Source organism: Vanellus vanellus (assembly GCF_965231255.1).
Source record: "Vanellus vanellus genome assembly, chromosome: 18".
NCBI classification, from domain to species: Eukaryota; Metazoa; Chordata; class Aves; order Charadriiformes; family Charadriidae; genus Vanellus; species Vanellus vanellus.
In genome coordinates, this window is record NC_138923.1 from 283633 (window position 1) to 311610 (window position 27978).

The 27978-nt window shown below is 43.9% G+C and overlaps 1 protein-coding gene across 1 annotated transcript; it reads right to left on the reverse strand.

Moving 5' to 3' along the window:
* Nucleotides 1–27978, reverse strand: LOC309679255 (ankyrin repeat and MYND domain-containing protein 1-like; the record flags this gene model as incomplete). Its single annotated transcript, XM_082492533.1, is given in 16 exon segments — nt 1–118; nt 236–375; nt 14301–14408; nt 15108–15269; nt 17813–17830; nt 17834–17953; nt 18426–18597; nt 20011–20069; nt 21504–21668; nt 22478–22694; nt 23713–23777; nt 23780–24103; nt 24107–24127; nt 26204–26350; nt 27389–27437; nt 27857–27978. Coding segments are annotated over 16 exon segments (2007 nt in total).

Genomic DNA, 27978 nt, shown 5'->3' on the forward strand with positions numbered 1-27978 from the left:
TTATGGGTATGAATTAAGGGGCAGACTGATATGGGAGACACTGTTGTAGATGTTTACTACAGACCACCAAATCAGGAAGAGGAAGTCGATGAGACCTTCTACAGGCAGCTGGAAATAGCTTCATGATCACAGGCCTTGGTTCTCATGGGGGACTTCAACCACTCTGACGTTTGCTGGAAAGACAACACAGCCAGTCATGCAGTCCCGGAGGTTTCTGCACAGAATTGATGATAACCTTTTGACAGAGGTGATGGAGGAACTAATGAGGAGAGGTCCACCACTGGACCTTGTGCTGACAAAGAAGGACTTGTGGGGGATGTGAAGATTGAGGGTAGCCTTGGCTGCAATGACCATGAGCTGGTTGAGTTCAGGATTCTGTGTGGAAGAAGCAGGGCAAAATGTAGAATTACAAGCTTCAGAAGTGCTGACTTTAGCCTCTTCAAAGACCTACTTGGAGGAATCCCATGGGCAAAGGCTCCCGAAGGAAGGGGGATGCAAGAGAGCTGGTTAATTTTCAAGCACCACTTCCTTCAAGCTCAAAATCAGTGCATCCCTAGAAGCAAGAAATCAGGCAAAGGAGGCAGAAGACCTGCATGGATGCGCAAGGAGCTTCTGGAAAAACTTTGGTGGAAGAAGGACATTTACAGAATGTGGAAAAATGGACTGGCTACTCGGGAGAAATATGGGAATGTTGTCAGAGTATGCAGGGATGCAACGAGGAAGGCTAAGGCCCACTTGGAATTAAACCTGGCAATGGATGTCAAGGACACCAAGAAAGGCCTCTTCAAGTAAATCCGTAGTAAAAAGAAGACGAGGGAAAATGTGGGCCCACTGCTGAATGAGGTAGGTGCCCTAGTGATGGAAGATGCAGAGAAGGCAGTTACTGAAAGCCTTCTTTACTTCGGTCTTTACTGCTAAGGCTCACCCTCAGGAATCCCAGATCCTGGAGGTAAGAGACAGAGCCTGGAGAAAGGAAGACTTGCCCTTGGTTGAGGAGGATCAGGTTAGAGATCATTAGGCACCCACAAATCCATGGGCCCTGATGGGATGCACCCATAAGTGCTGAGGGAGCTGGCAGATGTTAATGCGAAGCCACTCTTCATCATCTCTGAAAGGTCATGGAGAACAGGAGAGGTGCCTGAGGACTGGAGGGGAGGCAATGTCACACCTGTCCTCAAAAAGGGCAAGAAGGAGGACCCAGGAAACTACAGGCCAGTCAGCCTCACCTCCATCCCTGGAAAGGTGATGGGGCAGCTCATCCTGGATGTCATCTCTAAGCACGTAGAGGAAAAGAAGGTTATCAGGTGTGATCAACATGGATTCACCAAGGGGAAATCATGCTTGACCAATAGGATAGCCTTTTATGACGGCACGACTGTCTGGGTGGATGAGGGGAGAGCAGTGGACATTGTCTACCTCGACTTCAGCAGGGCTTTTGACACAGTCTCCCATAACATCCTCATAGGTAAGCTTAGGAAGTGTGGGTTAGGTGAGTGGACAGTGAGGTGGATTGAGAACTGGCTGAATGGCAGAGGTCAGAGGGTTGTGATTAGTGGTGCAGAGTCCAGCTGGAGGCCTGTAACTAGCAGTGTTCCCCAGGGGACCAGTCTTGTTCAACATATTCATCAACGACCCGGATGAGGGGACAGAGCGTACCCTCAGCAGGTTTGCTGATGACACGAAACAGGGAAGAGTGGCTGACACACCAGAAGGCTGTGCCACCATTCAGCAACACCTGGACAGGCTTGAGAGATGGGCGGAGAGGAACCTACTGAAGTTCAACAAGGGCAAGTGTAGGGTGCTGCACCTCCGGAGGAATAACCCCATGCGCCGGTACAGGTTAGGGGTCGACCTGCTGGAAAGCAGCTCTGCAGAGAGGGATCTGGGAGTCCTGGTGGACAACAAGTTGCCCACGAGCCAGCAATGTGCCCTTGTGGCCAAGAAGGCCCTGGTATCCAGGGGTGTATTAAAAAGAGCATGGCCAGCAGGTGGAGAGACGTCACCCCCCCATCTACTCTGCCCTGGTGAGTAGCGTGTCCAGTTCTGGGCTGCCCAGTTCAAGAAAGGCAGGGAATTACTGGAGAGAGTCCAGTGGAGGGCTACAAAGATGATCAGCGGACTGGAGCATCTCTCTCATAAAGAAAGGCTGAGAGCCCTGGGGGTGTTCAGCCTGGAGCAGAGAATCCTGAGAGGGCATCTCATCAATGCTTATCAAGATCTAAAGGGTGGGTGGCAAGAGGATGGAGCCAGACTCTTTTCAGTGGTGCCCAGCAACAGGACAAGGGGTAACAGGCATAAACTGGAACACAGTAAATTTCATCTCAACATGAGGAAAAACTTCTTTACTGTGAGGGTGGCAGAGCACTGGCACAGGCTGCCCAGAGAGGCTGTGGAGTCTCCTTCTCTGGAGAGATTCAAAACCCACCTGGGCACAACCCTGTGCAACCTGCTCTAGGTGACCCTGCTTTAGCAGGATGGTTGGACTAGATGATCTCCAGAGGTCCCTTCCAAACCCTGACAGTCTGTCATTCTGTGACTCTGTCAGTCTGTAATTTCAGGTCATTTTAAATTAAGGACAACCATGGGAGACAAAAAAGAAAAAAAAAAACAAAGGAACAAACAAAATCCCTTCTACCTGAAAATTAACTAGAAAGGATGACACTACTTAAAAAGAAGTTTGTTTATTGCTGTGAAAAAGTCTGTCTACAAGAAGACATTCACACTTGTTCTGAACTTAATTCACTCAATCTGAACTGAATGAAATTTGGCATTTGTCATAAAGGAAATGTATGGCATAAAAAGAAGCAGAAACTTACATAATTACTAGTTAACATCCTAGCATCATTCAGCTGTATCCCTAATACATTATTAAAGACAAGGTAGTAACATTCTGTTTTCTAAATGAATGTAATTTTTCTTCATGTTAAGTCCTCCAGTGTACAGCTGCCATATTACCCACCATTTGTCCTTGTAGTTTGATGTCTATTCTATTCTATTCTATTCTATTCTATTCTATTCTATTCTATTCTATTCTATTCTATTCTGTTCTATTCTGTTCTGTTCTGTTCTGTTCTGTTCGTTTGATTCTATTCAGAGGCCATACTGGTAAGCATGCATGTTTGCTATAACTTATCTCCAGTAGAACAGACCCCACTATCCCCAACACACAGGGTTTTACACGTATTGAGATTTAAAAGTCCCATCCCAGGCAGCCACTAAAATACGGATCAATCACAAAACTTCTGTGAATACAGCAGGTCTGTATCCCTCTTCACATTTTACAGATTTCTCAATCTATGTGAGCATCTGTTATAATTAAAATAGTGTAATTTCTACCATGCTAGCCTACTGCTATGTTGCATGGGGTGTGTGTAATGTGGCCTCATTTTTATCAGCACAAGTGTGGTTTCCAAGAACCACAGTAGTGTGGTATCAACAATTCCATGCATAAAAGTCAGAAATCTTATTGATTTCTCTTCTAATATACAGATAGAGGTGATTAAGAGGTAGAGTTTGTACGGAGAGCTCCACTGTGCCTAGCTTATTCGATCTATTGTGGTCCTTCAGCCTGGAAAGTTGTCTACTGATGTCCACAGTAGCTAACCTAGGTCTTAGAGAGTATTTGCTTTGCTCCATGCTCACCTTAAAGATTCTTTTTTTTTTTTAAATGAGAGTAATGGCACAGTAGCAGCTCTCTTAAAGCTGCTGGGTTTACAAAAACCACAGCTATTCAAGTGAATGACCTGACTCTCTTTATTTAAAATTCCTTCATAAAACAAATTTTACAGGTCCATTACAAGGAAGACATACCCATGTCAGTACACATGCACAAACCACTGTACTCATCTAGTAATGACAGTCAGACTTACCCAGCAATCCAAAGCACTCCTGCCTATGCCGCTCATTCCAGGATTTCCGTCTGCAAGTTTCACTGCAAGTGAAGACTTCATGACAACGCATGCAAGGTGATAGCTGAACACTAACTGAACGTCCACACTGATAGCAGTATTTAAAGAACGGTAATCTAGAACAAAGGTAGTTGTGAAATGAAAGCACATTATTGTCTGTTTAGGGTTTTCCTCAAGCCAACAGCCTGTTTGCAGACCACAATGAAATTAAATCAAAATGGCTACAATATAGAAATAATGTTCAACAATAATGTTCAACAATAAAGAAACAAGACACTCTGTAGCTTATCACAGGGGTCTGTGGGGAACACACTGCATAGCAGCCGCAAAGCCAGCCCCCCAGAGACAGCCCTCAGAAAAGCCATGCATCCTAGTGAGAAACATACCCAAGTCTTTACCAAACCAACATCCACACCCTGCCATCCACTAGAACACTGTGTGCTTTAGTGTACTCATGACACTGGGTCTGGAGATGTCCATTTTCAAACTGGCAGGCAGACCAGATTATATGCAGCCAGAGATAACAAAGCCAAGCTGGCAAACTTTATAAAATCCTCATAGAACTGACTGGAATACTGCAGAGACAAACAGGAACACTCACAGGCCACAGTACCATGACAATTATTCCAAAGTTGGAACATAAAACAAAGAGTGCTTGGGCTAAGGCTTTCAGTGGGACTGGGGAGCAGAACGTTAGATCTAAGTGCAAGCTGGGCTATGTATTTACATCTTTTTTAAAGCATTTAAGAATCCTCTCCCAATAGCTAGCAAGTTTCACTGAGGTTTCTTCTGTCTCTGCAAGTCATCACTGAGATCTATTTGTAAAATCTTTGTGTGCTACTTTAACCTTCTGGATTTTATTTTAGTCCACTTTATGCTCTCCTGGCTATTTCTGCATCTTATGCCATTATTGATCCATCATGGTTCAACAAAAATGCTACCTCAAAATTTCTGTCTTCAAAAATACCCCGGTTCCTGACACCTGTATTACTTCTTGATTCAAATACTGAGACAAAGTTCAGAAGCCTGTGAATTCCCTGCAGTAGAAGAAACTGATGACAGAATTCAGTATCCTTGAGGCAAGTTTTTCTGTAATTATTCAAACTTTTGTTAATACTCAGTTCCAAGAATATCGTTGAAATTGTACAAGTTGTTCCTGCAATTTCTGGAGAAATGTAAGATAAAAAAATTGTATGGGGCTATTTCTTAGCATACTCTAAGGTACCGATATTAATTGGTTTAAAACACAAGGACACACTGCTTCCCTCAAGAAGACTGAATATTACCCAGACTCTTATGGCATAATAGCTGAAATATAGCTCACTTCTCAAGCTGAAAAGGAGTGATGCGATCAGAGCAGAGAAAGAAGCTAACTGCAGCTGATGAGTATGGATAGACTAGAGAGGAAAATTAGAAAGGAGAAAAATGGCAGGGTGACGATAGTTTTGGTGAGGAAAAAAAAACAGGGCATAGTATTTTTGACAAGAACAGTCAATACTTGAGTGCAGTATCTCTGCCCTACCTCACTTCTTCCCCATGATGGCTCCCTCCTCTCTTCTTTGAAATACGTGTACGAACAGCTGAATCCACTACACAAACAAAAGGGGACACCAGGGAATACAAAAATCAGTATTCTGGCTTGAGAATTAGAATACTGTTCACACCACCTTCCACCTTCATTAAAAGTTTGCTTGGCTCTGTATAAAATTTGAAGATACATAACAAAATGCATCTTCCATCAAGAGGCTTCAGAAGCAAAGAAAAAAGGAGCCAAGTTGCTACATCACAGCCAAGAGGAAAAAAACACACAGACGATTTATTCTTACTTCCTACTTGTGACAAGCCACAGAGTCACAGGTTATGCTGAACTGCAAAGGTAACAACCTTATATTCAGCGTTCACTTCCCAAGTGTGATACATCTTCTGCCCCAAAGACCGGTATTTGAAGACCTACATTTTAAGCCTGATTTCACCACACAATTAAGGACTACGGAGGATGTAACTCAAGTTATCTTAATTTATTTATTCATTGTTGCTACTCTAATAGCAGAAGAGCATTGATACAATGGGAGTCTTACTAAAAGACCTGAGAGTAAGTTGCCATAAAGAATTAAAATATGCTAGATGTCCACAGTCACCATCGTGTGCATCCTGTTCCCTGCAGTGAATTTAAAGCAAATCCAAAGTTCTCCCATGAAAGAGGAGCAAGCTCCCTCAATCACTCCTTAACAGGTGGTAACAGATCTGGTACAAGAATTTCATAGAATCATAGGGTTGGAAGGGACCACTGGAGATCATCTAATCCAACCACCCTGCCAGAGCAGGGACACCTTAGAGCAGGTTGCACAGGAATGCGTCCAGGCGGGTTTTCACAGAATCACAGAATCACAGAATTTTCAGAGTTGGAAGGGACCTCTAGAGATCATCTAGTCCAACTCCCCTGCTAAAGCAGGATTGCCCAGAGCACATTACTCAGGACTGCATCCAGGCGGGTCTTGAAAATCTCCAGGGAAGGGGACTCCACAACCTCCCTGGGCAGCCTGTTCCAGTGCTCTGTCACCCTCACCGTAAAGAAGTTTTTCCGTGTATTTGAACGGAACTTCCTGTGTTCTAACTTGTGCCCATTGCCCCTCGTCCTGTTACTTGGAACCATTGAAAAGAGCCTGGCTCCATCCTCCTGACACCCACCCTTTAGATACTTGTACACCTTAATAAGGTCTCCCCTCAGCCTTCTCTTCTCCGGGCTAAAGAGTCCCAGCTCTCTCAGCCTTTCCTCATAAGGCAGATGGTCCAAGCCCTTAATCATCTTAGTTGCCCTTCGCTGGACTCGCTCCAGCAGTTCCCTGTCCCTCTTGAACTGGGGAGCCCAAAATTGGACACAGTATTCCAGTTGTGGCCTCACCAGTGCAGAGTAGAGGGGGAGAATGACCTCCCTCGACCTACTGGCCACACTCTTCCCTGTGCAGCCCAGGATGCCATTGGCCTTTTTGGCAACAAGGGCACATCACAGGGCCATGGATAATTTACTTTCTACCACAACCCCCAGATCCTTCTCCTCAGAGCTACTTCCCAGCAGGTCCACCCCTAACCTGTACTGGTGCCTAGCATTCTTCCTCCCCAGGTGCAGGACCTTGCACTTGCTTTTGTTGAACCTCATTAGGTTCTTCTCTGCCCAGCTCTCCAGCCTGTCCAGGTCATGCTGGATGGCAGCATGGCCCTCTGGGGTGTCAGTCACCCCACCCAGTTTGGTATCATCAGCAAATTTGCTGAGGATACACTCTGTCCCCTCATCCAGGTCATTAATGAATATATTAAACAAAATTGGACCGAGTATTGACCCCTGGGGGACACCACTGGTTACAGGCCTCCAACTAGACTCTGTGCCGCTGATCACAACCCTCTGAGTTCTGTCCCGCAGCCAACTCTCAATCCACCTCAGTGTCACCTCATCTAGCCCATACTTCCTCAGCTTCCTAATGAGGATGTCATGGGAGACAGTGTCAAAAGCCTTGCTAAAGTCAAGGTAGATGACATCCACGACTTTCCCCTCATCCAGCCAACCAGTTATAACATCATAGAAAGCTATCAGATTGGTCAAGCATGATTTACCCTTGGTAAATCCATGTTGACCACTTCCAATAACTTCCTGTTCCTCAACGTGTTTGGAGATGACATCCAGAATGAGTCGCTCCATTACCTTCCCAGGGACAGAGGTTAGACTAACTGGTCTGTAGTTCCCTGGGTCCTCCTTCTTGCCTTTTTTGAAGATTGGAGTGATGTCAGCCTTCCTCCAGTCCTCAGGCACCTCTCCTGTTCTCCATGACCGTTCAAAGACGATGGAGAGTGGTCTAGCAATAACATCCGCCAGCTCTCTCAGCACTCACGGATGCATGCCATCAGGGCCCATGGACTTGTGAATGTCCAGCTTGGCCAAGTGGTCTCTGACACGGTCGTCCTCAACTGAGGGAAAATCTTCCTCTCTCCAGACCTTCCCCTTTGCCTTCAGAGCATGGGATTCATGAGGGACAGCTTTAGCAGTGAAGACCGAAGAAAAGAAGGCATTCAGTAACTCTGTCTTCTCTGTGTCCTCCACCACTAGGGCACCTGTCTCATTCACCAGTGGGCCTATATTTTCCCTAGTCTTCCTTTTTCTATTGATATACTCAAAGAATCTCTTCTTATTGTCTTTAACTGCAGTGGCCATGCTGAGTTCTGATTGAGCTTTGGCCCTTCTCATTTTCCCCCTACATAGCTTTGTTATATCTTGATAGTCCTCATAAGTTGCCAACCCCCTTTTCCAGAGAATGTAAACTTTCCTTTTTTTCCTGAGGTCCAGCCAAAGTTCTCTGTTTAGCCAGGCTGGTTGTCTTCCCCGTCTGCTCGTTTTTTGAGACAAGGGGATGGCCTTCTGCGCTTTTAAGAGCACCTGCTTGAAGTATGCCCAGCCTTCCTGGGCACCTTTGCTCTTCAAAACTGCCTCCCAAGGGACACTCTCGACCATGCTCCTAAACAGGCTAAAGTCTGCCCTTCGGAAATCCAAGGTGGCAGTTCTGCTGGCTCCCCGCCTTACATGATCAAGAATTGAAAATTCTATCATTTCATGATCACTCTGCCCAAGGCAACCTCCAACCTTTACATCCCCCACAAGACCTTCTCTGTTAACAAACAGTAGGTCCAGTAGGGCACTTCCCCTAGTTGGTTCCTTCACCAGCTGTGTTAGGAAGTTGTCTTCCACACACTCCAGGAACCTCCATGACTGTTCCCTCTCTGCTGCATAGTATTTCCAGCAGACGTCTGGGAAGTTGAAGTCCCCCACAAGAATAAGGGCAGATGATCGTGAGACCTCTGCCAGCTGCTTACAGAATACTTCATCAGTTTCTACATCCTGATTAGGAGGTCTATAACAAACTCCCATCACGATGTCTGCCTTATTGGCCTTCACCTTAATTCTTATCCATACACACTCAGTGTTGTCATCCACACTGTTAAGTTCCAGACATTCAAAACTGCCCCTAACATAGAGGGCCACCCCACCACCTCTCCTTCCTTGCCTATCCTTTTTGAAGAGTTGGTAGCCATCAATTACAGCACTCCACCTGTGTATGTCCTCCCACCACGTTTCTGTGATGGCAACTATATCATAGTTTCCTTGCTGTACAATGGCCTCCAGCTCCTCCTGTTTATTTCCCATGCTGCGTGCATTAGTATAGATGCACTTCAGCTGGGCTAATTGTCCTGCCACTTTCTTGGGGGGACAAGCCCTAATTTGCACCTGATCATACTCAGACACTACTGTAGCTACCAAATTATCACTAACCCTCATGTCTTTGCTGTCACACAATTCACCATCCCCCACCATCACTGGGACAGGCTGCAAGACCTTGCTAACACTTTTACCCAGAAGCACTGGTACGCTTCTCCCAGGCACCACTTTTGTAATCCTGGTTTCATCCCCATCCCCCTTCAAACCTAGTTTAAAGCCCTATAGATGAGCCCTGCTAGCTCTTGTCCCAGGATCTTTCTTCCCCTTCCAGTTAGGCTTCCCCCACCTGTTGCCAGCATGCCTGGTTTCCTGTAGATGAGCCCATGATCAAAAAAAACAAAGTTCTGCCGGATACACCAGTCTCGGAGCCAGGAGTTAATTTCCTGACTCCTCCTATTTATCCCCTCGTCAACCCCTGCAAATGGTGGGATAGAGGAGAACACTATTTGTGCTCACGATCCCTTAACCAGCCGTCCCAGGGCCCTAAAGTCATTCTTCATTGCCCTTAGACTTCTGGTACCTACCTCATCACCACCTACCTGAAATATCAGTAGTGGGTAGTAATCTGATGTCTTAACCAGGGAAGGGAGTTTTCTCCTTATGTCCTTAATTCTGGCCCCAGGGAGGCAGCTGACTTCCCTGTGGGATGGGTCCGGTCTACAGATAGGGCCCTCTGTTCCCCTCAGAAGGGAGTCACCTACCACAATTACCTTCCTTTCTTTCTTGGTTGAGGAAGTCCTGAGGCGGCGGGGTGAGTGCCCAGCACTGGGCGCCTCACTGGATGGATCATCCTTTCCATCCTCAGTCGCCTGGTCTTCGAATTCCAAAGCCCCATACCTATTCTGCAAGGGCAATTGGGATGGTGAGGGGGGCTGTGAGAGGTTCCGCTTGCCTCTCCGGGGAGGGATCTGACTTCACTCCTCCTTATCCCTTAAGTTCTCTCCTTCCGCCTGGTGACAGGAGGGAAGGGGATCATCCACTTCCAATGGAGCCTCTTCCTGCTGCCTTGGCCTCAGGGTATGGCTCCACCAGTCTATTTCGTTTTCACAGTCTCTGATAGTTCTTAACCTTTCTACCTCTTCCTTCAGTTCAACCACCTGCCTGAGCAGATCATTTACTTGATCACACCGTATGCAGGCGGTGTCACTGACTCCCTGTGAGAGCAGGGCCAAGCTCCGGCATTCATTGCAGCCTGAAACCTGCACAGCCACATGCTTTCGTGGGAACTCGGTCTGAGTTCCCACATTCTTTCTCGCAGCAGCTCTTGACCGTTTTGGGGGCGTGTTCTTCTCTTGTGGCGGGAGGTGCTGAATCTCTACTGTCATCTTCCCGCAAGCCCTGAGCCCGTGCCCCTGCACACCGATGTTCCTCTGCTTGCGCTTGCCCAGCTTGTGCTCAGCTCAGACGCAGGGCTTTCAGTGACCTACCTGCAAAAAGTTGCGCCCTGTTCGCCCCCTCCTGCTGCAGTGCCGCAGTGAGGGCCTGGGTGACGCCCACTGGCTGCCCACGTGCTGGGTGCACAGCGGCCGGCCGCTGCGCTCCGGGGCAGCCCGTTTAGAACTGCCGCGCCTGACGTTGTCTCCACCCCTGCCACGTCAGCAGCCTGCCCCCGAGCTGCCAGTTCCGACACGAGCTAGCTGCTTTTCCCGGCTACGAGAGCCCTCAAAAGAGCCCTTTACCGGCCTTGTCCGCCGCAATCCCCTTCCCCAGTGAGGCCTTACCTTCACTGAAGCTGGTCTCCTCGGCGACTCCAGAGATGGAGACTCCACCACCTCCCTGGGCATCCTGTTCCAGTGCTCTACCACCCTCAAGGTAAAGAAGTTCCTCCTCATGTTTAGGTGGAACTTCCTATACTCAAGTTTGTGCCCGTTACCTCTTGTCCTGTCACTGGGCACCATCGAAAAGAGCCTGGCCCCATCCTCCTGACACCCACCCTTTAAGTATTTATAAGCGTGGATGAGGTCCCCCCTCAACCGTCTTTTTTCCAGACTAAAGAGACCCAATTCCCTCAGTCTTTCTTCATAAGAGAGGTGTTCCAGTCCCCTAATCATCTTGGTAGCCCTTTGCTGCACCCTCTCCAGCAGTTCCCTGTCCTTCTTGAGCTGGGGAGCCCAGAACTGGACACAGTACTCCAGGTGCGGCCTCACCAGGGCAGAGTAGAGGGGGAGGATGACCTCCCTTGACCTGCTGGCCACACTCTTCTTGATGCACCCCAGGATGCCATTGGCCCTCTTGGCCGCCAGGGCACATTGCTGGCTCATGGGCATCCTGTTGTCCACCAGAACTCCCAGGTCTCTTTCTACAGAGCTGCTCTCCAGCAGGTCAGCCCCCAACCTGTACTGATGCGTGGGGTTATTCCTCCCCAGGTGCAGCACCCTACACTTGCCCTTATTGAATTTCATAAGATTCCTCTCCGCCCAACTCACCAGCCTGTCCAGGTCTCTCTGTATGGCAGCACAGCCTTCTGGCGTGTCAGCCACCCCTCCCAGCTTTGTATCATCAGCAAACTTGCTGAGGGTGCACTCTATCCCCTCATCCAACAGGACTGGACCCAGTACTGACCCCTGGGGAACACCACTCGTCACTGACCTCCAACTAGACCCTGCGCCCCTAACCACAACCCTCTGAGCTCTGTTTACCAGGAAGCAGCTGACAGGCACTAAACTAGTATTCATATTTTCTTCACAATGCCTTGTCCATTCTTTTTAATGTTCGTAGAACCCCTACAACTCCTTACTAAATATGTAGGAACAGTTTTTATTAAGAGTTACCCTTTCAGACTGTAACACTGGAATTAGAACAATAAATGATGCTACCCTTAATCCTGAACTACTCTTAGGCTTGAACTAACATTTCTTGGATCTTCTCAGCTCTTCTTGATCCCACTCTTTCTCTTTCAGGTTGACAGACTCACGGAGCTTCACTGTAACGTGCTCCAGCAGTGATCGGCATGTTTGAAAAACTTCCCGCTCTGATTCTGACGGTGTATGGTACGGTGCGTGAGCAATTCTCCCGTCCTACAACGTACCATGAGTTAACCCACTAATGTATGCGAATACTAACAGACAAGTGTTTCAGAGTTAAAGTCAACCCATTCCAAAAGCACAGCATCATTCCTGCTGGATCCTGGCTTGGAGCTCAGTCTGTGATATGGGACACAGGACATCTCCAGGTTAGACATTCTAGTTGTTCCAATTATCAGTTTGGTGAGTGCTGAACAAGTTAGTAATTTTCAAATGTTTCTTCCAGGGGGAATCATAGAATCATAGAATAGTTTGGATTGGAAGGGACCTTTAAAGGTCATCTAGTCCAATCCCCTGCCATGAGCAAGGGACATCTTCCACTAGACCAGGTTGCTCAAAGCTCCATCCAACCTGACCTGGAATGTTTCCAGGGATGGGGCATCTCCCACCTTTCTGGACAACCTGGGCAGGTGCTTCACCACCCTCAGCGTAAAAAATTTCTTCCTTATATCCAGTCTAAATCTTCCCTTTTTTAGTTTAAAGCCTTTACCCCTTGTCCTATCACAACAGGCCCTGCTAAAATGTCGGTCCCCATCTTTCTTATAAGCCCCCTTTAAGTACTAAAAGGGGCTATAAGGTCTCCCCAGAGACTTCTCCAGGCTGAACAACCCCAACATTCTCAGACAGTCCTCATAGCAGAGGTGCTCCAGCCCTCTGCTCATTTTTGTAGCCCTCCTCTGGACTAGTTCTAACAGGTCCACATCTTTCCTTTGCTGAGCCCCCAAGCTGGAGGCAGTACTCCAGGGGGGTCTCCCCAGAGCGCAGCAGAGGGGCAGAATCCCCTTCCTCACCCTGCTGGCTACGCTGCTGGGGGTGCAGCCCAGGATATGGTTGGCCTTCTGGGCTGCCAGCGCACATTGCCGGCTCACGTTGAGCTTTTCATCCACCAGTACACACCATGTCCTTCTCGGCAGGGTTGCTCTCCATCCCTTCATCCCCCAGCCTGTATTGATACCAGGGGTTTCCCTGACCCCAGTGCAGAACCTTGCACTTAGAAGCTGACCTCATCTTGCAGAGCTCCTCTCCCAGCACTTCCGGAAGCATCAAAAAGTTTTTTGGAAATTAAAGACAGCTACAGGGCACTGCTTCTCCATTATGTTCCCCAGTTCCCCATACTGCTTCCCTGTAGCAAGTGCCAGCACGGAAAGTATAGACAAAAGTCCCAAGCAAGGCAGGAAAGTAAGGTACCTGGAGTATGGTGACCAAGTTGTACCTGTGACTACAGCTATAAATTGCTTAATTTATTTTCCTGTTTGAGGATCAGCTGCAATTGCAAGCAAAGAAATCACAATTTAATATCTACATAGAACATCGGTGTTGGATGCAAAAACCCTTGTTAGCTCTAAGCAGGTGAACAAGGTGAACCATTACTTTTGTTCTTTTCAGAACAACTACTGTTTATGTTCCAGAAGCAAGCAAACTACTTATCATTTAAGCTTTCTTGTTAATAAGAAAGCTATAAAAAAAAAATCTAATGTTAGTTCTTATATTACATCTTATATTAGTCCTAATTAGGACTGTGACAGAACTTTTAAAAGTTTTTTTTAACAAATATACCCAGGAAAAAGGCATCAGGTAGAAATTTATTAGTTATACTTCACAGTAAGACTCTTTTTATAAGGGATTAATACATGATTAAGGATGACTTTAGTAAACCCATTTATTTATTTAGTAAATATATATTTTAGTTAGTTTTATATAATATATAACACATATAATATATAGCATATATAATAAATATAATACATATTTTAATGTATGTTTTATTTAAATATGTATTTTATTTAGGAAATCCATTCTCTTCAAGTTTAATCAATAATGTCCTATCATGGCTTACAACACATCTAAAATTACCATAATATATAGCCCATAATAACTTCTCCTGATTTGATTGTAGCCTCACGGAAACACATATTGCTTTTGGTTTTAATTCCTTGGTTTAAGATTACAATTAACTCTTTCCAATCTGATTATGAATGGAATCTTACTATAATATGTGACAGCAAGGATTGCCTTCACAGGCAAAACGAGAGGTATTCAGACTTTAAGTAGTACACCCAAAGTAAGAAGTACACCCAAAAAAAGAAAGAATTTAAAGATGCTCACCAAGTCATTCCCACTGGCAATTGCTAAGGAAAGTGGTGAATGGCCACTCCACAATGTGTTTGGATTTGCCTGATACGTTAAGAGAAGGCAGATAACATCTCTGGCATGCTTTTTAGGCAAGTGCAGTGGAAAAGGGTAGAATTAGGTCATAATAAAGTTAACTTTTTAATATTAAATTTAATAATAATAGTATAATTAATAAAATGAACAGCATAAACCACATTCAAACCTTTCAACTAAACTATGATGTTATGGTAAAAATACACATCCACTTTCTCATGACAGAGAACCCCAAGCACAGTGCTGATATACATGAAACCTCTTCACAACCAGATTATCAAATCTCATTAATCCTGCCACCAGAAGGAATATGTAGGTTTGCTTCTGAAGAAGTAGTTCTCCTCTCTCAAATACCTTTCTCCAACTGTATGCATCCCAAATCTGTTAGAAGAATGTACTTTAGTACAAAATCAAATCCAGAGGGGCTAGTGCATGCCAAAACTAATACTCTTCAATTTCAAATTGGCCTTGTGGATGATTAAGTTAACAACAAATTAACAAGTGGAAACAGGACTAAAGCAGTTTCTCTCATCAAACAATTCCAAAGATTTAAGAAATGTTTTTTCCTCAAGTACTAATAGACTTTTGATCAGTACAACACTAATAATTCAAAAGAAAAATAGTTTATTCCTGGTATTCAGTCAACTTCTTACAGAAGGATGAAATGTCTTCACTGCCAAGTTATGTTATTTGAGATTAGTTTAGAACTGCTCCCTATGAGCAGAGCCTCAGATGCTATGATCTTACCTCACTGTTATCCTCTCTTTCGCATGCAATATGCAATGCACTCCTTCCACCTTCTTCAGGGACAGGACCACTATAAGAGGAAAAGTACTCTTGTGGTGGTCCTGCTTCATTTTTCAGTTGCAAAGTGACACCACCTGTCAAATTGGCTTCTCTGACTCGACGCGGAGGAATCTAAGTGAAATGATGTGCACATTTAAAACATAGCTTAAAGTTAAATGGCGTACAAGTATCTAAAGGGTGGGCTGAAGGAGGATGGAGCCAGGCTCTTTTCAATGGTTCCAAGTAACAGGACGAGGGGCAATGGGCACAAGTTAGAACACAGGAAGTTCCGTTCAAATACACGGAAAAACTTCTTTACGGTGAGGGTGACAGAGCACTGGAACAGGCTGCCCAGGGAGGTTGTGGAGTCCCCTTCCCTGGAGATTTTCAAGACCCGCCTGGATGCAGTCCTGAGTAATGTGCTCTGGGCAATCCTGCTTTAGCAGGGGAGTTGGACTAGATGATCTCTAGAGGTCCCTTCCAACTCTGATAATTCTGTGATTCTGTGATTCTGTGATTAAATTAACAGAAAACAAACCTGCCTGGTTACTCAATGGTCTGGGTCTCAGTCATGGACAAGACTTGTTCAGCCCCACAAAAACAACAGCCACCCTTTTTCTACTTTCTTCTCTACATTCAAGTCTTATCTCCTAGATTGCTTTTGCACTGCACACTAAGAAGTTTAATAAAACCACTGGAGAAGTCTAGGGAAGGCAAATTTGAGAAACAGATGTTAATAACTTCTACTGAGGCAAACAATACAGTGTAGGGAGTGGGAAGGAAGAACCAAGCTTTCAGGCACAAAAAGCCTGCCTTGAGTCAAGCACATGTCATTCATTTAAGGTCACCAGATAAATATAAAAACAAAAGTGATATTTGAGAAAGTAAATCTTGCCTACACTGTGTCTGCGCATTCTATAACTAAGTACTGTTGATAAATATGCATTAAGTTCTCCTGTTTACTACTTAAGGACAAAGTACTAAAATACAAACTGACAAAGCCATCTAAACCTCCCTGTCCTGCAGATGTTCACCTTAGTCCTTGTCATGACAAGATAAATGTTACCAGTCTAGTTACATAAACCAACTCCTTTTTTAAGTGACTAGGACCTAATGGTATGCCAGGGAGCTGGCCAATGTCATTGCAAGGCCACTCTGGTTACCTCTGAATGCTCAGGGAAAGCAGGGGAGGTTTCTGAGGAATTTCTTTGCATTTCTGGCAAAATGGAAGGAAGAACCAGGGAACTACAAGCTGGTCAGCTTCACCTCGGCCTATGATGGAAAATCTTCTGAGAAGCCATCTCCAGAGATACTACAGATAAGCAGGTGACTGGAAGCAGTCAGAATGTATTTGCAAAGCAGATATCATGCCTGACAGACATGATAGCCTTCTACAATAAGATGACCAGCTTGATGAAAGACAGGAAAGCTGTGAACATTGTTTACTTTGACTTTAGCAAGGCTTTCAGCACTGTCTCCCATAACACCCTCATAGACAAGCTGAAGAAGTATGGATTAGATAATTGGACAGTATTTAACATCTTCCTTAATAACCTCAATGCTGGGACAGAGTGCACTTTCAGCAAGTACACAGATGATACAAAACTGGGAAGAGTAGTTTAATGTATCACACAGTTGTGCTGATTTTTAGAGGGACCTGGACAGGCTGGAGAATTGGGCAGAGAGGAATCTTATTAAATTAAACAAAAGGAAATTGTTGTATTCCTCCCCTGCACCTGGGAAGGAACAACTCCAGGCACAAGTACACACTGGGGGCTGACCAGATAGAAAAAACCTTTTGGAAGAGGACCTGGAGGTCTTGGTGGACAAGTTGAAAATGAGCCTGCAGTGTGCCCCTGCAGCAAAGAAGGTCAACAGCATCCTGGGCTGCATTAGGAAAAGTGTTGCCACTGGAACAGGTTAACCAGAGAAGCTGTGGAGTCTACACCCTTGGAGATACTCGAAAACCAATTGGACTAGATCCTGAGCAACCTGTTATAACTGATCCTGCTTTGAGCAGGAGTATTGTACTACACAATCCTCAGAGGTTCCTTCCAATCTTTCAGCTGTTCTGTGACTACAACTTAAAGTAATTTCTCAGGTAACAAATGCCAGAAAAAGCTCATATTGGTGTTATAGCTCCATCAGCAGTAGAGAATTATCATCAACTTATTACGGCAACTCTAACTAAAAAGTGCTGTACTACCAAAAAAGTGTAGTGCTAGGCTGGCCTTCTGTAACCTGAAGGCTCAAAGAATGCTGCAGGCATCTAGCAGAGACAGCCTGGGTTAAAGGAAAAGAGAGATAAGGAAAGAAAAGAACTATTAGGCCAGTCCCATGGAGATGAAAAAAGCGAGTCCCATCACAGACATATCTGTTTCTGTAGTCATATCTTCAGGCATTTGTACTGGACTACACACAAGAAACTTCTAAACTCTGCCTTATAAGAAACATTCTGGGGCACCAAAACCAGAAGGATATGTTTACTGCAACCCAATACTGTAGACCCCAAGTGTTGGTTTTTTTGGTTTGGTTTTTTTAAGGTTCTTTCAGGGAAGAAGATTTCACTGTGAAATCAAGCAGGAAGGAATCTCAATTCCCTGCTTAGGTCCTGTGCAATCTGAATTTCAACAGCTGAAATAAGATGAGCTCAAAAAGCAACATACCTTTTCTGGACCATATATCTAATTTCCATCTTCTGCCCTTGCATTAATATCCGGGGCAGAATGCAGAAGGTATTGTGTTATCTGGACCCCTTCCTCCCCAGGAACTGAGGCAGCTATGTGGAGAGGAGTTAATCCCCCTAACTGAAAAAACAAACAACATTAAGACTCCTGTTTATCACAAGGAGCACTTCAACAGCGCTAAATATTTTTTCAAAGAATAACCCAAGCTCACTCTTCCCACATGCTGTTTCTCACAATCAGCCACCACAAACCTAGCGCCTAGAGTTACAGGACTACGGAACACTAAAGGTCTCAACACTAAGCCTACTAAACATCACAACAGCTATTACCAACTTGAGGAGCAGCTTCACTGGTATTCCCCAGCCACTCACAAGCTTGGCAAACAGGAAACATAATGAAAAAAAAATACTTGGAGAGCAAAGAGCTTTGAGTTCTTTCTATTAAAAAAATTATGTTTGAACAGGATAATAGCTTTAGACAGCTTTCTGGTCATTCTAAAGCTGATTCTGACATGCAGGATATTTTACAGTAGGGCACTGAAGCTTCAGTACACATCTAGAATCCCACATTATGAATTATAATCCGGTCAAACCTTGGATGGAAGCTGCACATCAGTCCTGGCTCCCCTTTCTAAGAGAAGTTTCACTGCTGCTGCATCTGCGGCTTTAACAGCAAAGAACAGAAGGTGTGGTGGGACCCAGGATGCATTGGGATCTGCACCTCGATGAAGCAGCAGTTGGATTGTTTCCCATCTCTTTTGTCGTCTAGAATTGACATGGAAAATACCAGAATAACGTATTAGCACCTTCCAAGAAAACTCTAAAAGCTAGTGGACTAAAATGACTCCCAGTTAATAGGCATGAAAACTGTCACTTAGCAGAGGGAAGACATGGCAGTCTTTAGAGCCGCATCACAGCTGCTTTACACCACCCAGGCAACAAGATTCTGACCTGAAGAGCGTACAGCACTACCAGTGTATCTCAGCCCTCTAAACTAAAGGATTAGCATGCAAAAGCAGTCCCTGTGGTCATGAAAAGCCCTTGCATGGGAACAGATAGGCAAAGCTAGGCAAGGTTCTCTGCATCTCCACCAGTCACTCACATCTGACTTGTAAACATTTAGTCTTAGACTTGTTTAATGAAACAAACAGACTCCTCCTTCCTACCATCAAAGACTCCTTGGAAGGTTCTACCCTCCTTCATACCTCATTCGTCCATCCCAAGAAAACAAAGGTACAGTGCTTCCCTTAAACAAAAGCTAGAACAGGAGCTATGCTAGACTAGGACAGTATATTTCAGGTGCCATCTACATTTCCATGGACGTAAACTGTCCACATGCCCCCCACCAAAAAAACCTGACACCACAAAAAAAAAAAAAAAAAAGGAAAAAAAAGGGCAAACAGCACTTGGAAATCACCCAGAAACTCCATCACAAAGTGTTCTCAGCGGATACTCCATCTTTTTAGGCATGGTATTAACTCAGCTTTACTCACAAGCCCTACATACAATGGATCTTTATATTCCAATGAACAACATGCAATATGCACAATATTTCAGACGACAAGAATCATGGGAGGTGGGAGGATGTGCCGCAAAAGTAAAATGTAAGGGATAAAGGCCAGAAGGCCAGGCAGGAATTTTCAGTTTGGGAGTTTTAAGATATCAAAATTACCTACACTGCCATAAAACACAACATAAAATTTTTTGTGACTGCTCTGTAAGCAAAGCAAAAACCAAAATGTGGCCCTTTCAAAGATCCACAAAGGGCTGACACCGATGAACAGACAATTGCAGAAAACAACTAGCAAGTTCATATGTAGTCAGGATTTCAAGAAATGAAATGATCATATTCTCATTCCTCACACGTACAATACACTGCAAATGTCCATTGCATACTTCTGAAAAGAAGTCTTGTCTTGTTCAAGCATGACATCCTTTGCTGGAACTACCCTTTTCAACTGCAATCTTTGCCTACTGCTGACATGAGTTACATTACAGTGTATAAACAATTAGTGGCTTCTACTGGCATGAAAACAAGATTTACCCAGTTAAACAAACAAAAAATATCTTTCCCTGCAATGGATGCATACTTCTGTGAAATATGTGAAATACTGTTACCTTCTTTATACAAAAGGGTTTATGAGAGTTGGTCTCCCCTTTATAGTGCATGAGACTTACTCTGAGATAAAGTCTTCAGCCACATTGACTGTTTCTGAGGATTCTGATTGTGCATTCCACTTAAAGATTTAAAAAAAGAAAAAGGTTTCAAAAATGAAAAAAAATCTTCCAATGCATGACTCAGCATATTAACACATCAGAACAGCATAACACAGTACAACACATAATGATAATGGAATTTTGTTAACAACTGTTAGGGAAATAATTTTAAAGTAATTTGCAACTAAGTTTTTTTAAAAAAATCTCTTAAAATAATGAAATATTTTTCTAGTTCAGTTTCCATAGTGTCTAAGGTACGTTTAGAAGAGTTAAAAGTTTTTTCTAGTATACGTCACCCAGCTTATAAGAAAAAAAAAAATTGCTGAAATAAAACCAGACACTTACAGACTTTCAACCAACATTAGTTTGCATGAGAATCTGGAACTAGGATCTACAAGGCTGATGATTCCAAACCTGGATGCTTTTACAGCTCAGAGGAAAAGTGAAAGCAATGTACATTTACCTTGCAGAATCTCAGAGACTGTGATAGGCACAAACCAACACAGAAGGATCCCCTCTTTATTCCTAATTACCACATATTACCTCCAAAATAAGAGGTAATAGCTGCACATTTATTTTCTGTTTAGTTTTGAGCAGCTGCTATCTCTTACTCCCCTTCTCCCTTTCCCATAGAAGTCTTGCAACTTTAGCAAGGGCCACCACTTGAACATACTCTTGGAACTGGAACAGTGACTTCAGAGCAATCAAGGATTATTTGGTACTTAACTTCCAACAAGATTCCTCAGGGCATGGGCCACTACCTGACTAGCCTCATGTGAAAGTCTCAGCAGCACCCTTCCATTTCTAGACTCCACTAAAACATTTCAAAGACCACAGTTCCTGCCAAGACCCCTTTATTATGTGTTTTCTTATTCTAGCTGGTGATTCCTGACACCCTTGCTTTCATTTTCTTTCCCATTTCCAGGTTTGCACTGTTATGAAATGTACAGCATGTTCCTACATAGGAAGTCCAGAGTAGGTGTTTCTTTTCCAGGGATGCGACTCTTCCTTTGTAAGCACTCCCCAAGGATCAGTACACTTCTGACAGTACAGTTGCTTTTTACTAGCCACTTCCATGATGCCAGTAGTATTACATAGTACGAGGAGAATCACATACATCATATTGTTCTACTTATGCTTTTATAATTCCCATCAACTGCCCCACTGCATCTTCATTGTGTTAAACACCTAGCCAACACAGCTTCACATCTCTGCTATTGATACAACATCTTACTTCAACTGCAGAGTAATCTTGTAACTGCACTGGAGCTTGGTCTTTTGAAACAGGAGTTAGCAGTGAGAGTAGAGATTATTCTGCATCCTCAGAATGCATAAAATGCACAAAAGTCATTACTTTTTCCTAGCAGTACACACAGTAAATTTAAAAAGAAAGCTTGCAACTTGAGGAAACAATACATTCTGATTCTGTCATTTTAGATTAGAAGTAAACAAACCTTGTAACTGTGCAAGCTCCTCTCAGCAATATTACCCATAAATGATTCTTCTGGATAAAAGAGAATAAAGCACATAGAGAGAGCAGATAATCCTTCATCACTACACTTATTCACATCAGCTCCACTATCAAGAAGAAGATTGACAACGTCATTGTGGGAATGAACCTGTAGAGGGGAAACAACCATACTTGCATATATATGTACACACTTTTAGCTTCTGACAAAGAAAGAATGACAAAACACTTTTAAAGTAGTGATGCTCTACACTGTATAGCTAATTCAAATTTTTATTTCCCACAAAACAGAAACACAATACTGAACCATGACTTACAGGGTTCAGAACATGCACTTTTCAGCTAATTTTTAACTATGAGATTTCACAGGAATTCAGTGAGGATTCACACACAGAAAGAGACTAAAAGTGACTGAGATGGCTACAGGAGAAATACAGTGTTCTAAATTATTATCTAGATTTTGCTAGCCAGTTACAACGAATGCCAAGTATTAAGGCAGCTGAGAAGGGCATGAATAAAAAGGCAGGGGGGCAGGATTTCATGCCCCTCCTACAGAAATTGACGTTATGCATGCATGGTTTCCAGCCACCACCACTTTTCAGCAAAAAGAAAACAACTACGTCTGAATCTGTTTTCAACTAGGAGAAAAAATAATACAGGCACAGTCACATCCAAGAACATAAGTAGTCCACTGCATAATCATAACCTGAAATCAAACTTGACATTTGAAATCAACTCTATTATTTACTGAAGGGCTTCTTTTAGGTTATTTGTTTACTGTGGGGTTTGGCATGATACCAGTCATTACAGACACTACTCATGCCACACCACTTTTCTGGTTTTCCTGTTTACTAAACATTCCTTTCAAACTATGTAAAGAAACATGAGATAAATTTAATCCAGCCTACTATACCAAGAATTTTGTCATCATGTGGTGAAGAGTTACGCTTAGAGTCTTACAGCAGCAGCAGCAAGTGCTGTGTATCCGTGCTTGTCAGCTATGTCTGGATGAGCAAGCCCATTCCTCAGAGTTGCATAGACCCCATCATAGTCTCCTCTTGCTGCCTTCTGAATTAGCTGCTCTGAGGCAAGTTCCCTGGGGCCTGGAGGCCCATAAGTACTGCGGATTCCACTGAGAATGAGGTTGACATCTGAAGTGAACTCCCCTTGACAATGCCTAGAAAAGAAGAAAAAAGTACAGCACATTTAAAGAGCTAGGTACTCTTGGACCACTATGGCAATTAAAGAGAAAACACATCAAGAACAAAATATGTTGGAGAGCAAGGTGGGAAAATAAGGCCAGTTACCCTTTAAGAACTATTTCAGATAGTGTAAGCTTGCTGACATTAATGGCAGAAAGGCAAACCAGTGCACGGGTTGCTGGCAGCAGCATATAGATTTTAGCTACAGAGGAGTTAAAAAATATCCAACCATCAAACATCTACTAAAAAAAGAAAACAAAATCTAACTACCACGTATTTCTATGAAACAATTTATCATTCACACTCATGACATCTGTTTAGGATTTAATTTCCATCATCTGCTTTAACTATGACTATAAAATATATATATGTAGCTTGTGTTCCTATCAAAAAAACAAATAAGGAAATACTCTGTGGGGCCAAAGAGCATCTCCATGTACAAGTACCAAGCTACATAAAAACTGACATGCAGTTGGCAGTTCTACTATCTGTAGACTTGCTGCAGCATGTTTTGTATAGCCTTGAAGGAGAAAAAGAGTCAAGAAAACCACAAAAAGGTACCATTGGCCAGATTTTCAGTGCTTTCGAAAATCTGGCACTATGCTTCTCTGTATTTCTACCTCAACACAAGATACTACACTCTTGGAACAGGGAAGGTCAGAAGAGGCCTCTACAGCCCTTGCCTCCTAATTCCTTTCAAAACTGGACTTCCAGAAACTCTGACATTCTAATGAGCAATGAGACAATTTTTATAGACATAACCAAGATAAAACTGATGTTTAACTTAAAGGAATAAAATTTGTGAATTGAGACATGAATATGTGGGTTTTCTTCTTCTTCTGCCAATCCTCATTGGCAACTTGTAATCTCAAGGCCATAAAAAACAACCCGGAGTGCAGCTTTTATCCTGCAACGTAAATTTGAAAATAGTGAACACTTGTGGATAATAATTTCTAAAAATCCACACTTAATAAACAAAATATCAACAGTTACCTGTGCTTATAAACATGCATCTGCATTCTAACGAGTAGAGGGGTTACATTTGTAACAGGCCAAGGGTGTCCTGAAAATACCAAGCATCACAGTGTTCCAGGAAAGAGCACGTCAAAGTAAGATGATCTGTGTTATGAGAATACACAAAGACTCCTTCAGGAAAAATGTCCTTATCATCAAAAGGGAGATGTTTATAGCTACGGAGAAATGGGTCTTCCTCAACTGAAATATACTTCTTTTGAGAATTGTCATCAATGTATCTGTAGTGTGCTGGATAATCCAAAAGAGAAAAATAACCAGGTGCGTCAGTACACAGTTTAATTAGATGATTCCTGAGCCACAAACCAACATCCTGACAGCCATCTGGATAGCTCTCAATCCCTGGTCCAAATCACTCATCAGATTTGTACAGCCCCTTAAGAAACAAGTAAACTCATTAGTATCAGTCAGAAAACAAACAAGTTGTACAATTAAAGTCTAATTTCTATTTAAACTAATCTGGCTGGTTCTGGCCTTACTGGTCCACTTCCTATGGACAGAGCAACAACTGCTGAGGCCAATCTGAACTGCAAAGCATTTGCATTCACTTTGGTCCATTTAACAGCAAACACAAATCTTCCAGCACAAGAACAGTGGAAGACCCTAAATTTAACTACAGTGGGATGTAATGTTTAGATGCAAATTCCTGATGGTTTTAGGGCCAGAGCAAGATTTTCTTTTCATTTTGTTCTGTGACCAATTTTAGATTTATTAGCCAGGCTGCTCCTTTTCAGGCCAGGACAGATTTTCGGTTAGCTTTTCCTACCTAATCAAAACAACCACATCTGACACACATCTGCACAGACACAGAATCTGGAAATGACAGTTATTTCTTTTCTTACAATGGTAACTAAATTTAGGATATCTATAGCCTTGCATGCACCACAAGACATGCCAACAGATGAGTCTCAGTAGCAAATAAAGCACTATAGGACAGGAGTTTTAGTCTTCCTATAAGGGTATCCTAATTTGGGCATTACACTACAGTAGGTAAGGCATGAAGATTACCAATTTAAGCAGATTCACGCATGTCTGGATCACCCATATGGTTCAAGACAGGTTCACACTAAGCTATCACAACCTCAAAACAGCTATTTGGAGCAAAAATTAGCAATTTCACATTGAGCTGTTTAGCTACAAAGATAAAGGAGCAGGAGAAAAGCACTACCACTGGCAAAAATAAGTTCAGAGTATGGTTATGATCTGAAGCTTCCCTATTTCCTCCCCGAGCTCTAGATTATACATCATATACTCAAATTAAAGTTCTCCTAAATCCACAATTAGTGCCATATTATCAACATAGAATCATATAATCATAGAATTGTTTAAGTTGGAAGGGATCTTTAAGATCATTGAGTTCCTCCATCAACCTAACATTGCGAAAACCACCATTAAACCATGTCCCTCAGCACCATGTCTACACATCTTTTAAATACCTCCAGGGATGGCGACTCCACCACCTCCCTGGGCAGCCTGTTCCAATGCTTGACAACCCTTTCGGTGAAGAAATTTTTCCTAATATCCAATCTAAACCTCCCCTGGCGCAACTTGAGGCCATTTCCTCTTGTCCTACTGCTTGTTACTTGTGAGAAGAGGTTGAGCCCCCCTCACTACAATTTCCTTTCAGGTAGTTGTAAAGAGCGATAAGGCCCCCCCTCAGCCTCCTTTTCTCCAGGCTGAACAACCCCAGTTCCCTCAGCCACTCCTCATAGGACTTGTGATCCAGACTCCTCACCAGCTTCATTGCCCTTCTCTGGACACGGTCCAATACCTCAATGTCTTTCTTGTCCTGAGTGGCCCAAAACTGAACACAGCACTCAAGGTGCAGCCTCACCAGTGCCGAGTACGAGGGGACGATCACTGCCCTAGTCCTGCTTGCCACACTATTCCTGATACAAGCCAGGATGTTATTGGCCTTCTAGGCCACCAGGGCACACTGCTGGCTCATATTCTGTTGCTGTCAACCAACACCCTCAAGTTCCTCACCCTTACACCAGGGGAGGTTTAGATTGGATATTAGGAAAAATTTCTTCACCGAAAGGGTTATCAAACATTGGAACAGGCTGCCCAGGGAAGTGGTGGAACCGCCATCCCTAGAGGTATTTAAAATACACGTAGATGTGGTGCAGAGGGACATTGTTTAGCAGTGGTTTTGGCAGTATTAGGTTTACAGTTGGGCGCGATGATCTTAAGGGTCTTTTCCAACCTAAATTATTGCATGATTCTATGATCACCTCCTTCAATATTTCCCCATGCAAAAGTACAGCAGAAGCTAAGTTGTTGAAAAGAGCACCCTAACTCACTGGAATTCAAAGCATGATAATTTTGCTCTAAAGTACCAAAACACTAAGGGAGCTGCTTGAAAAAAAACCCACACTCAAATTATCCTGTACTTATGCTGACTGTGAAAGGCAAAGAAATCACAGTATTAGAACAGCATTTTTCCAGTTACCTGAAATTTTCTGCCATCCTTCCATTCCAGGGTCCCATAGCCTTCTACGTGGCCAAGATAAAGAGCTCCTGTGAATTTAGAACCATCAGGCCAGTAGCAAATCCTCTTTCCGTGGTGTTGGTCCATGTAGAACTGTCCCACATATTTCTGCAATCCACAAAAGAGGACAAAACTGCAAGAATGATACAACTGACAACTGACAGGACAGAAATAAGTGAAATTGCCTCCTTAGTGCAACAGAGCAGAACTAACAAGGTGCTGGAAACTTGACACATGAAGAGGATGAATCTGTTACACAGTTAAGAAAGACTGGGCACAGCCTCAACTCTATTTTAGTCATGGGCTTCAAAACTCAGCCAGGATTTTACCAACTTCTCTAGAAGCTCTTCCAAAATGTAGCAATCGGTAGTTCACACTACGTCAGCAGATGTAGTTCATATCCTTGGATACATTGCCAAATGATGCAGGCTAAACCAATGTCTATTCAGTCATTCAACAGCTTTCATGAAGACCTGTTTGCCAATACGCATATAAAACAAAAGGGAAATCAGCAGAACCATACAGTCCTCAATTGTCAGATGCAGGTGAAGTGACTGGACTATTAAACCTTTACACGTGACTTGTTTAAAAGATAAATGACTGCTGCTCCAAAACTGGCACCTTACCCTTCAGTAGAAAGCACTGACAAAATTTCATATCATAGGTAAATGTAGTGCTGGACTGTATGAAAGTGGCAGATGCTAAGTCAAAAGGTTGTCCATAACCCACTCTCTCTTCAGGGAAGAAAACCTTAGCTACCAATCTGCTCACCTGACTGCTCTTGACTGAAATTTGATCAATTGGCATTGATTTCGGTTACAAACACTTTAAGGCGTTCACTATTTTGAAGCAAAACCAGACATAAATTAATCAAAATTTGATAATTCAAAAAAATCCCACTTAAATAAAAATCTCGATGCCTCTCTCCTTCTGATGCATTAAAAATAAAATTTTATAGCCTTGCCACAATCCTGGTATTTTCTGGCATAAAAGGAGTGACTACCCTTAACTTAGGAAAAAAAAAAAAAACAACCAACCCAGAACATTACGGTGGTAATAGCAACAGCACCCACAGCAACCATTTACTATTTTCTCTGAGACTGAGGACAGACGAAGCTGTCCAAGAGGGAGACCAGAGGGTATTACCTGAATGTTGCGTCCCGGTTTGCATTTTAGTGGTGGATGTGTTACCAACCTGTACATGGGGGGACAGAAAAATTTGGAAGAGCCATAAGGGCCAATTCACCTGGAGAATGCGCTCTCTGACATTCCACAGACGCAAGGAAAGCACTTGCCTTTCTCAGAAATAAGCTGAAATGAGTTGGGCACCAATACAGGGAGAGCAGGGAGAGGCAGGCCGAGGGACACCTGCATTTCAGAGACACCTCTCTGCACGGCCAGGCGATGCCATGCCAGCGGTGCCTCCCCAGCACCCTCCACCTCTCCCGCAGCCGGACGGGGGTCTCCAGCCCGGCGCCGCCTCACTGCCACCCTTCCTGCGGCCCAGCGGGGCCCATGGGACGATTGCACTCGGGCAGCAGAGGGAGGCACCGCCGACGTCCCCTCTCCCTGCCGGGCCCAGGCCCGCAGCCCCGCACTCCACCAGCGCTGTACCTCGCCGGCCCCGGCCCGTGGAGCAGGCCCTGCCCAGGGCAGGGGCCGCAGCTGGCCACCCTCACCGCCTCTCTGCCCTCAGCCACCGGCTGACTGGAAATTCTGCCGGCACCGACCGCCAT